This window comes from Myotis lucifugus, unplaced genomic scaffold (genome assembly GCF_000147115.1).
Source record: "Myotis lucifugus unplaced genomic scaffold, Myoluc2.0 scaffold_478, whole genome shotgun sequence".
NCBI lineage: Eukaryota > Metazoa > Chordata > Mammalia > Chiroptera > Vespertilionidae > Myotis > Myotis lucifugus.
This window is the reverse complement of record NW_005871526.1, coordinates 515924-528039: the sequence shown is the minus strand read 5'-3', so window position 1 is coordinate 528039 and position 12116 is coordinate 515924. Positions and strand designations below refer to the sequence as shown.

General features: G+C 52.5%; 2 protein-coding genes across 2 annotated transcripts in view; one reads left to right on the top strand and one right to left on the bottom strand.

The window, feature by feature from the left end:
• Positions 1–4729: 4729 nt before the first annotated feature.
• CFAP126 (cilia and flagella associated protein 126) lies at positions 4730–9306 on the top strand. The gene is made up of 6 exons (XM_023744595.1): positions 4730–4735; positions 5219–5294; positions 5579–5690; positions 7180–7645; positions 8064–8240; positions 8563–9306. Exons 1-6 carry the CDS (start codon positions 4730–4732, stop codon positions 8761–8763), a joined length of 1038 nt encoding a protein of 345 aa, XP_023600363.1. The 3' UTR covers positions 8764–9306.
• A 467-nt stretch (positions 9307–9773) lies between these two features.
• Positions 9774–12116, bottom strand: part of SDHC (succinate dehydrogenase complex subunit C) — a 25668-nt gene continuing 23325 nt past the window's right edge. Inside the window, exon 7 of the mRNA XM_014445670.2 lies at positions 9774–10530. Within this exon, the coding sequence (XP_014301156.2) occupies positions 10426–10530 (105 nt within the window). The 3' untranslated portion in view covers positions 9774–10425. The remainder of the gene's footprint in view (positions 10531–12116) is intronic.

Genomic DNA, 12116 nt, shown 5'->3' with positions numbered 1-12116 from the left:
TGGACTGACTATTCTTGGGGGGGAAAGGGGTGTGGGGGATGCGGGAAGATTCTGGACAAAAATCGTGCACCTATGGATGAGGACAGTGGGTGGGGAGTGAGGGCGGAGGGTGGGAGGGGAACTGTATGGAGGGGAGCTATGGGGGGAAAAAAGAGGAACAACTGTAATAATCTGAACAATAAAGATGTAACTTTAAAAAAAATACATATTTCAGCCCTATCCAGTTTGGCTCAGTGTCGGCCTGTGGACTGAAGAGTACCAGGTTCAATTCCGGTCAAGGTCATGTGCCTTGGTTGCGGGCACATCCCCAGTGGGGAGTATGCAGGAGGCAGCTGATCGATGATTCTAACTCTCAATATATATATTTATTGATCTTTTACAGAGAGGAAGGGAGAGGGATAGAGTGCCAGAAACATCAATGAGAGAGAAACATTGATCAGCTGCCTCCTGCACGCCCCCCACTGGGGATGTGCCCGCAACCAAGGCACATGCCCTTGACCGGAATTGAACCTGGGACCCTTCAGTGTGCAGGTCGACGCTCCATCCACTGAGCCAAACCAGTCAGGGCAATAAAGTATATTTTTTTTAAAAAATACATACTTCAGAGAGGAAGGGAGAGGGAGAAACATCAATGAGAGAGAATCATTGATCCGCTGCCTCCTGCATGCTCCACACTAGGGATCGAGTTCACTATCCGGGCATGTGCCCTGACCAGAATCAAACCCAGGACCTGTGCATCCACTCGCCAACGCTCTATCCATTGAGCCAAACCGGGTAGGGATATCATGCCCTTTTACAATGAGCTGGTAAACAGTAAGTGGAGTGCTTGCCTAAACCTTGTGAGCTGCCCAAGCAAATGAGGTGGACCTGAGGAGGGTCATGGGAACCTCTGACGTACAGTGGATGGGTCAGAAGCACAGGTGACAGCCTGGACTTGAATGACCTCTGAAGTGGGGGCGGACTTATTGGCTGAGCCCTTAACCTGTGGGCCTGAGCTCTCTCCAGGTGAATGGTGTCAGAACTGAGTTAAATGGTGGAACACCAGCTGGTGTCACGGGATGGCCTGGTGTCAGACGCTGTGTGTCAATGTAATGAGAAACCCAGGAGGACTAGGTTCCCCACACCGCACAACACTGAAATTCTCGGGTACTCTTTACCCTTCCTTTTACTCTTCCCTCACCCCTAAGTTTTATTTCCAAAACTGTGGATGACAATCAGGGCCTTTTCTATTTCTTACATACTCTCCTTAACCTCTCCTCATTTATAGCCGTACTATGTGTACAAGGTTGCCAAGAAATTCGGAAATATAAATGAATACATTTGAATGGTTTGTTTATATATTTCAGTACATTATAAATAACTAGAGTCCTGGTGCACAAAATTCAAGCACTCAGGAGGGTCCCTCAGCCCAGCCTGTGCCCTCTTGCAATCTGGGAGCCCCTGAGGGATTCCAACTGAGAGGAAGGGAGAGGGATAGAGAGCTAGAAGGGAGTGGGCCTAAGCTGGCAGTCGGACATCCTTAGCATTGCCAAGGAGACAGGAGAGGCTCCCGCCACTGCCACTGGACTCACCAGCTGTGAGCCTGGCTCAGGGCTTCTGGCTGAGAGGCACTCTTTCTGTGGGAGTGCACTGACCACCAGGGGGCAGCTCCTGCATTGAGCGTCTGCCCCTTGGTGGTCAGTGCACATCATAGCAACCGGTCATTCTGCTGTTCAGTCGATTTGCATATTAGCCTTTTATTATATAGGACTAGAGGCCCAGTGCACAAAAATTTGTGCACTCATGGGGGGTCCCTCAGCCTGGCCTGTGCCCTCTTGCAGCTCTGGGACCCCTCAGGGGATGACCACCTGCTGGCTTAGGCCCGCTCCCCGGGGGACTGGGCCTAAGATGGCAATCAGACATCCCTCTGGCAGCCCGGCAGCCCTCTGGGGATGTCCACTTGCCAGCGGGGAGCAGGCCTAAACTGCAGTCGGACATCCTTAGCGCTGCTGAGGAGGCAGGAGAGGCTCCCACCACCACCACTGTACTGGCAGCCATCAGCCTGGCTTGTGGCTGAGCAGAGCTCCTCCCATGTGAGAGCGACCTGACCACCAGAGGGCAGCTCCTGCATTGAGCGTCTGCCCCCTGGTGGTCAGTGTGTGTCATAGTGACCAGTCATTCCCAGTCCTTCTGCTGTTAGGGTCAGTTTGCATATTACCCTTTTACTATATAGGATAGAGGCCTGGTGCACGGGTGGGGGCCGGCTGGTTTGCCCTGAAGGGTGTCCCAGATCAGGGTGGGGGTCCCGCTTGGGTGCCTGGCCAGCCTGGATGAGGGGATGATGGCTGTTTGCAGGCTGGTCACACTCCCTTCAGGGTGGGGGTCCCCACTGGGGTGCCTGGCCAGTCTGGGTGAGGGGCTGAGGGCCGTTTTCAGGCTGGCGGGTGACTGAAGCTCCCAACCTCTCCTTTTTTTCTTTTTTCTTTTTTTATTCTGGGATTTATTTACCTTCTATGGCTGTCACTGGAGCTGAGAGCCGGCTTTAGCTCTCAGGCTCGGCTCCAGCTCTGAGACCTCGGCTGCTGAAAGCAGGTATCTGGGGTTTGTTTAGCTTCTATAATTGAAACACTGTTGCAACTCCAGCTCTGAGGCCCGGCTGGCTGAAAGCAGGTTTCTGGGGATTGTTTAGCTTCTATAATTGCAACATAGTTGCTTAGAGTGCAGCTCAGAGCTGGGCGGCGGCAGGCGGGAAAACTTGGCTTCCTCCATCACTGGAGCAAGCAAGCCTCCTGTTCGCTTCAGCTGCCTGGCTGCTGGCCGCCATCTTGGTTGGCAGTTAATTTGCATATCACCCTGATTAGCCAATGGGAAGCGTGTCGGAGGTACGGTTAATTACCATGTTTGTTGATTATTAGATAGGACTAGAGGCCTGGTGCACAAAAATTTATGCACTGGCGGGGGGGTGTCCCTCAGCCCCACTTGTGCCCTCTCACAGTCTGGGACCCCTCGGGAGATAACGACCTGCTGGCTTAGGCCCGCTCCTGGGTGGCAGAGGGCAGGCCCAATTCCTAGGTGCAGCCCCTGGTCGGGCTCAGAGCAGGGCCGATTGGGGGGTTGGGGCGCCACCCCCTGTCACACTCAAGGCAGGGTTGATGGGGAGGTTGCGGCGCCACCCCCTGTCATGCACAGAGCAAGGCCGATCAGGGGGTTGGGGCACTGCCCCCTGTCACGCACAGAGCAGGGCCGATCAGGGGGTTGGGGAGCTCCCCCTTGTCACGCACAGAACAGGGCCGATCAGGGGGTTGGGGCACTGCCCCCTGTCACGCACAGAGCATGGCCGATCAGGGGGTTGGGGAGCTCCCCCCTGTCACGCACATAGCAGGGCCGATCAGGGGGTTGGGGAGCTCCCCCCTGTCACACACAGAGTAGGGCCGATAGGGGAGTTGGGGCACCGCCCCCTGTCACACACAGAGCAGGGCCGATCAGGGGGTTGTGGCGCCGCCCCCCGTCACACACAGAGCAGGGCCGATGGGGAGGTTGCGGCTCCACCCCGTCACACACAGAGCAGGGCCCATGGGGGGGTTGGGGCGCCGCAGCCTGTCACACACAGAGCAGGGCCGATCAGGGGGTTGGGGAGCTCCCCCCTATCAGGCACAGAGCAGGGCTGATCAGAGAGCAAGGCCGATTAGGGGGTTGGGGAGCTCCCCCTTGTCACGCACAGAACAGGGCCGATCAGGGGGTTGGGGCACCTTCCCCTGTCACGAACAGAGCAGGGCGGATAGGGAGGTTGTGGCCCCGCCCCCTGTCACACACAGAGCCGCAGGGCGATCAGGGGGTTTGGGCGCTGCCCCCTGTCACGTTGCTCCAGGGGCCAGGAGGCCTCGAGTCTCCGCTGATACCAGTGCTAGGAGGCCTCGCTGCTCTGCTGATCCCGGTGCTGGGAGGCATATTACCCTTTTACTATATAGGATAGAGGCCTGGTGCACGGGTGGGGGCTGGCTGGTTTGCCCTGAAGGGTGTCCCGGATCAGGGTGGGGGTCCCGCTTGGGTGCCTGGCCAGCCTGGAAGAGGGGATGATGGCTGTTTGCAGCTGGTCACACCCCCTTCAGGGTGGGGGGTCCCCACTGGGGTGCCTGGCCAGTCTGGGTGAGGGGCTGGGTGAGGGGCTGAGGGCCATTTTCAGGCTGATGGGTGACTGAAGCTCCCAACCTCTCCTTTTTTTTTTTTATTCTGGAATGTATTTACCTTCTATGGCTGTCACTGGAGCTGAGAGCCGGCTTTAGCTCTCAGGCTCGGCTCCAGCTCTGAGACCTCGGCTGCTGAAAGCAGGTATCTGGCTTTGTTTGGCTTCTATAATTGAAACACTGTTGCAACTCCAGCTCCGCCAGCTTGCTGAAAGCATGGGGTTTGTTTAGCTTCTATAATTGCAACATAGTTGCTTAGAATGCAAGCTCAGAGCCCAGCAGCTGCAGGCGGGAAACCTTGGCTTCCTCCTTCACTGGAGCAAGCAAGCCTCCTGTTCGCTTCAGCTGCCTGGCTGCTGGCCGCCATCTTGGTTGGCAGTTAATTTGCATATCACCCTGATTAGCCAATGGGAAGCGTGTCAGAGGTACGGTTAATTACCATGTTTGTCTATTATTAGATAGGATAGTATCTATTTCCAGACGTTATGGCCACCCTGTATACTGTGGAAGCACATAGCTACCACATACTACACTGCTTCCATTATAACCACCATTTACTCTTAGCCATGCAGGTAAACAGAAGTTAACCGTCACCGCTAGGGTAGAGGCACTGATGTCTCTTCAGTTGCTCTGATTGCCTGCAGCTTGTCCTCTGGACTCCTCAGGAAGTGCTGTTACCCAGAATAGTTTCTTTGCCTGGCTGGCATGGCTCAATGGTTGAGCGGCGACCTATGAACCAGGAGGTCACAGTTCGATTCCCAGTCAGGGCACATGCCTGGGTTTTGGGCTTGATCCTGTGTGGGGTGTGCAGGAGGCAGCAGATCAATGATTCTCTCTCATCACTGATGTTTCTATCTTTCTCTCCCTCGCCCTTCCTCTCTGAAATCAATAAAAATGTTAAAAAAAAATAATAGTTGTGTTTTATGGTGTATGGGGGAGATAAATAGCGATTTCCAATCGAGGGAGGCTTAGATCCTCCCAGGAAACAAAGCAGGCCAGTGTGCTGTACAGGACTGCCTGCACTAGGTTCTGTCATCGTCCTGTTCCATGTCCAGCACCAGCTCCTCACCTGCCTCAGCCAGCCCACAGCACACCTGGGGCTCCAGGGAATGAAGGAGGACAAGGAGTCACGTGAGGACCACGGCCAAGATATGCTTTTCTTTCCAGGGACAAATCTGAGTCAGCTGCTTTTTAAAACATTATTCCTTTGTTATCGTGTCTGGGAAGATAAGGTAGTGGCCCCTACAAACAGGCCTCAACAGTGCTGACTACCGACTGTGCCATGGCATTATCTGGTTCTGTACTCACTTTGCCTTTCACCCTGTGAAGCAGGGCTCTGCCATCCCCACGCGAGTCTAGTGCCCAGTGCCACACAGCTCCTATGTCCCCATGGTAAGTAAGGCCTCGACCCCCAGGTCTGGCTCTCAAGTCCATGCTACACTGCACCACACTGCCCAAGAACACACCTCTGGGGGACCCTGGCTTGTCACTCCAGTCAAAGACCACCTGGAAGTTGATAAAAGCGGGGTCAGTTATGCTAGAAGAAAAGGGTTGCTGCCCATCTGGCGTGGCTCAGCAGTTGAGCATTGACCTAGGAAACAGGAGGTCATGGTTCGATCCCAGTGTGGGGTGTGCAGGAGGCAGCCAATCAATGATTCTCTCATTGTTGATGTTTCTATCTCTCTTCCTCTCTGAAATCAATAAAAATATTTAAAAAGAAAAAAAGCGTTGCTATTCAGCTAATTTTCTCACATTTACATACTCTTAGCTTCTAGGAAAAAAAGGTCAGGGTAGTGTCATCCAAAGAAGTGAGTAAGGAGCCCAAGGTGCCTGCCTGCTAATTGGGAGGTTGTCTCCAAGGCCAGCCTTCTGCAGTTGCCAGGCAACCAATGTAAACAGCAGGAAGTCGCAGGATCATGGCCACTAACTACAGTGCCAGCCAGGTAAGTTCTCTTTTTCCATCTCTTTAACGTTTTTAATTTTGCCTTCAAAATTCTACCTTTGGACTGACACCTCCCCTAGAATTCTGGTCACTGAACGGCGGGCTGGCTGAGAGGGGGTGAGGGAGAATTTCCCAGCTCCTCAGGGTAGGGAGGGCCCAGGGACCAGCAAAGGGCATCTCTGGGTTACTTGTAAGGTCTAAACCAGCGGTCAGCAAATTTTCTGTAAAGGGCCAGAAACTAAACATTTTAGGCTTTGTGGGCCAAGTGGCAAAATGAGAAAGTACAATTACATAACAACAGAAAACACAAAATTCAGAGTGTAACAACTGAGTGCCATTGTTTATAACGCTAATGAAAAGAATGGATTCTTTTGGGAGAAACATTTTGCTTGATTGGGATACAAACTTAGTGTTCCCTTTTCTCAAATCAACTGCAAATGTTCATCTATAAAAACCATTCTCCGCTCTCTCAAGCAGTCCGGGCGGATCTGGCTCACGGCGTTTGCTGACCGCTGGTCTAGACAAGCGTGGTCTAACAAAAAGATAGTGCGAATCACAAATGCAAGTTTAACTTCCTAGTAGCTACATAAATGTTTTAAAATGGTTAATTTTAATAATCTCATTTAGCCCAATAAATTCAAAATATTATTTCAACATTTAATCATCAATATTTTAGAAGTTACAATCAAATGTTTTACGTTCCCTTTTTTGTACCAAGGCCTTCAAATCCCGCGTATTTTTTGTTTACAAGCACCTGTGTGGACTGTCACATTTCAAGTGCTCAGTAGCTGCCACGTGTGTCTAGAGCAGCGGTTCTCAACCCTTTGGGGGTCGACCGACGTTTTCACAGGGGTCGCTTAAGACCATTGGAAAACACATATATAATTACATATTGCTTTTGTGATTAATCACTATGCTTTAATTATGTTCAATTTGTAACAATGAAAATACATCCTGCATATCAGATATTTACATTACGATTCCTAACAGTAGCAAAATTACAGTTATGAAGTAGCAATGAAAATAATTTTATGGTTGGGGGTCACCACAACATGAGGAACTGTATTAAAGCGTCACGGCATTAGGAAGGTGGAGAACCACTGGGCTAGAGGCTCCATTAGGACAACACACATTTAGTCCAAACAAACTACACCCTCTTACCGCCCCCCAGGCAGTGCAGGCCTTTGATCCTCGAATCCAACAACTCTGTGGCTGTCATCTCCGGGCGGGGCTTGGAGCTCAGAGGGCTTCCCCCCTTTCTCTCCACAGTACGAAAAAGCATTCTCACCCAAGTATCTGCAGAACTGGTGTCTCGCCAAGCCAACGAAAGAGGTATCCACGTGTTTCTACGTCACTCACTGCCACCAGCCTTCTCCCCACATCCTCCACTCCCTCAGCCCTCACTCAAGCCCTGATACTCCCTCCACTCTCCCAGCGCTTCTCTTCCACTTTCCCCCAGAGCATTCCTTCCCACGAAGGCTACACTCAGATTATCGCCAACGACCGTGGCCATCTGCTGCCTTCAGTGCCCCGTTCCAAGGTGAGACACTCGCCTCCATTCTTACCAACAACTGGAGCACTGGGGAAGGTGCGGTCTCCTGCTGCCTGGGAAGTTAAGTCCGGTCTCATTCACACTGGAACACGAGTGCTCCCAAGCTGCCAGCCAGTCTACCCACAGGGCAGGGTATTAGCACCAGGTCCCTGCACTATGGGTGACCTGTGTAAAACGGATGCCCACGGCGGTGATGCTTCTGCAGTGGGCACGCTGCCAAACAGCCCGAGGATGCAGAAGTGAAGCCAGCAGAGGTCAGGCCACGGAACAGGGTCACTGAGTGGGGGGAGGGGCTCACTTCCAGTCTTGTTTCATTGCCACCCAGTCCCAAAGGAAAAGGATGGAAACCAGATGGATACAGGGTCTGCCACTGCCAGGAGTGAGAAGTCCTGCTTCTTCCTTTTAGGCAAGTCCTTGGGGTTCCTTCATGGGCACCTGGGAGATGCCTCTGAAGATACCCCCTGCTCGGGTGACCCTGACGTCCCGTACAGCTGCTGGTGCTGCCTCCCTCACCAAATGGATCCAGAAAAATCCTGACTTACTCAAGGCCTCCAATGGGCTTCGTCCAGAAATCTTGGGCAAGGTACCTACTCATCCCACCTAACCTCCAATCCCAGCGTCTCAATTTCAACCCCACAATGTTATGCCTCTGCTACTCCAGCAGAGGGACCTCTAACCATCTGTCTTGCCGTGTAGTCCCTCAGCACCTGGGTGCTTAAGGGCTGAGCTAAGCACATCTGTCCCCAAGCACAAGGCCATCTGACCTCCCCAGGGTCAGCGTATCAGCTCTAACTCTTCTTGTTTGGAACCCGACCTTTGGCCCATGGTGTGGGGAGAGACACTTAGAATCCTCTGGATCGGGAATGACTAGGCCTGACCAGGCTCTCTTCTATTCCACCCGACAGCCCCAGGACCCAGCCAGTCAGAAGAAACCCCAGAACTCTGTCCAGCAAGCACCAAGTCCAGCCATCATCCCAAGGTCCCCAGCCACAGACCTCAGTTCCCCAGATCAACCCCCAAGTGCACACCCCTCAGCAGGTCACACTCCGGGTCCCCTCAGCCCAGCCAGCGCTCCCAAGTGCCCACCCAGAAGCCCATGCACGTAGGACCAGGGTGGGTTCTACTCGAGCCGGGCCAGGAACGCAAACTGGGACTCCGCGGGCCCCACTGAGGAAGCCTATCTAGAGATGAGTGAAGTAAGAGCCCGTCAGGGAAATGACAGGAATAAAGGTGAATTTGGAAAATAATCACCACTGTTGACTCTTGTACTGATTTTGATTTTTCCCTCCTGCCTCTTATCACCAAGAACCAGAAGGGTTGGGGGAAGGGGGAAACATGACAAAGGCTTGGGGTACACATTTGTACAAGGACCAAGTTGGTTACACTCCAGAAATGGCCAGAAGTCGGTTGGAATCACAGCACCCACTCCCACACCCGGATTTTCCTCCTGAGCACCCCAAGGACACTCTCACTGTGCACTGCGCAGCGTGCTCGTCTAGAATCTGAGGCCACTATTTGGAGCAGCCTCTTTGGTCTAAGTTGCTATAAGCCGTATGACTGACCAGCAGGTAGCTGGCTCTAATGGCTGCTTGCGGAACAGGTGTGCTGTGAGCCCCAGGCGCTGGCTCAGACACTAGCTCCTACGCGGGAGGCTGCTTTGTGGGAAGGATGCATTGTTCACCAGCCGGGTGCGGCTGCCTGCTTCTGGGACTGCTTTGAAGAACTGTTTTGTCAGATGGCTCCTTGTTAGCCATAGCTACTTGGGCTACAATAAAGACTCTCTTCTATGCCCACGACTTCTCATGTCTTCTCCGTCCAATACCCAGCGTCCCAGCAGGTCCCATCCCTGGCAGAGGAGCTTCGGACCCAAGCTGGCGTCATCGAGCAGGAGGGAGTGAGTCCTCCCAGCACTCCTTCCTTCTCGGAGGTGCCTGCGTGGCAGGACATCTCTGCTGCTTGTACTGAGTCCCTGAAAACCTTCCCAGCTGCAAAACAGACTGTTTCTCTCCTGAGAGAGGTCAGATTGGGGGACGGAAATGCCCGAGACCAGAGGGAAGGGGGGAACTGGCTCCTCCTCACCGCCATTCTCTTGGTTTCTCTAGATTTCAAGGAAGAGTCAAAGACAAAATTAGTATTTTAATTAATTTCAGAAAAAGATGTCACATGAATGTCGATTAGAAAACATGACAATTAGAAGCTTGTTTTTCTGGAATTGCAAGGAAAAGAAATAACCCTTAGCAGGTTCAGCAATACTTTTCTGGATTTTTCTCTTGTATCAAAATCTATGTATCTTCTCCCCAAAGCACCTGCTTCAAAAGCCAACTCACCCTCTCTCTCTCCCTCTGGCCGAACAGGCTAACCCCCACCATGTGGGGGCTAAGGACCCTGGGTCTGACCAGTGAACAGAACTGTCCTTGAAGCCACAACCCACAGGCAGTGGCACCCAAAGCCCCACTCCCAGTCGGCATGGGAGAGGCCACAGAGCTGGCTTTGTTTCCACCGTCTCAGGAAGAGGAGCCAAGAGCTGACCCTCAGCACAAATCAAGGCCCGATATGGAGAGAATAAGGGCTCCTAGGCCCCGAGCAGGCTGCAAGCGGGGGCAGGAAGAGGGAGCTGCTGCAGCACCCCATCTAGAAACAAGGGGGCCCTGGGACCCTTCTCACAGCTGAGCTCCAGGGACAGTGCAAGCACGCAGGTCTGAACAGGCGAGAGCTGAGGAAATCAGGGAACTAATCATCTGGGGGAGGAGGAGCTGGGGCGGAGCTCTTCACATGGCGGCCAGCCCCACCGAGGACAGCACGCTGAGGAGCAGGACAGCCACCCCGGACTGGTACAGCTGCGGGATCTTCAGGCCTTTTCCCAGGTCCCACATCTGCAGAAAAAGGAAAAAGAAAGCATTTCAGCAATCAGGACCCTGGTCACGGCCACAACCCCCTTCTCAGAGGGAGACTGCACCTGGCGGGCAGCAGCCTCCAGCTGGCTCCCAGGGAAAGCCCTTCCCTCTCCACACCGCCGCCACGGGGTGCCCACCCCTGCAGCCCAGCCCAGCAAAGGCACCCGCGCCCTGTGGGCAAAAGTTTCCAGACTGAATCAACAAAGCTTTCCCGTGAGGACAGGACAAAAGCAACATTCCCCAAAGTGCGTTCTTTCAAAAACTCTCCTCAGAATGCTGGAAGGGTTACGAGACACGCCCCCCCCCACTCTCCTCAGAATGCTAAAAGGGCTGGGGGAAGGGGTGTGGTCAGATAAACTTGGTAAACATTTAACTGCAAGACTTCCCAACAATTCATGGATGTGCACTGTGAGTCTCCAAAAGGGGGATTTCATAGGCATGATCTCCCAGAGACAGTCACACAGAGCCCTCTGGAGAAGGGCTATCGGCCCTGAGGCCTAACTAGCATCTAGAAAAGACTCTTTGGAATCTAGAACACTATTTCTCAATTTTGTCTTGACTGTGACCACCCACTAAGAAAAAATATTTATATGTATTTTAAATATTTGTACTGATTTTTAGAGAGAAAGGAAGAGGGAGGGACAGAAACGTCAATGAGAGTGTAACATCCACACTGACCAGCTGCCTCCTGCACATCACTACCGAGGACCGAACCTGAAACCTGAGCATGTGGCCTGACCCGGAATCAAACCGGCAACCTTCTGGTGCCTGGGACAATGCCCAACCCACTGAGCGACACTGGCCAGGGCAAGAAATATATTTTTAATTAGTACCCACTTATGTTAAAGGAGGAGCCACAGACTCCCAGAAACATCCTCTCAGCCAACCACCTGGAACTCGCTGGTCAGCACCAGGAAGGCCACCTGGCACCTGGGCCTCTCCATCCCCCACAGAAAAGAGACAATCTGCAGGATAAAACCTCCTCCTCTACCCAGAGAAGACCTGCCCTGACCCAAAAACAACCCTTTCTTTTCTTTTGTCAACACCTCCCTTGCCGGACCGTTCTTCCTATAAAAACCTTGCCCTTGACACAAGCCCTGGAGGCTCCTCCCAGCTGCTGGAGGGGATGCTGCCGCTCAGGAACGCCTTAAAAGAGCCAACCAGGTCTTTGAATGTACTCAACTGAATTTTATTAATATCTGCACAGAAAAAGTTCATGAAATAAATAAAAAACAATACTTATAATCACCATGTGCTACATTCTATGTGTAATAATCCACTTAACTTTCTTTTTTTGTTGGTAGCAACCCACTAATTGGTTTTCTACCCATTGGGTCAAAGCCACAATTTAAAAACACTGACTTAGACTCTCTCGTGCCCCAGGGAATTGACACATTGTGCTCTGAGCTGCTGAAGGATGGATCCCTTATATCCCTTATGGTGAAAGGAAGGTCTTCAGATTCCACACTTTCCCACATGACTGCCCCACACACACCCGCCCACACTCTGAATGTACAAGTAAAAGTGACTAAATTAGCAGCACTTCAGAGAAAACCAAAAGGATG

Excerpts from the sequence above, each read along its gene's own strand:
- CFAP126 (XM_023744595.1), top strand. Across the intron at positions 5,295-5,578 it reads GAAGGAGGACAAGGAGTCAC|GTCTGGCTCTCAAGTCCATG; the intron begins GTGAGGACCACG and ends CTCGACCCCCAG. Across the intron at positions 7,646-8,063 it reads CTTCAGTGCCCCGTTCCAAG|GCAAGTCCTTGGGGTTCCTT; the intron begins GTGAGACACTCG and ends TCTTCCTTTTAG.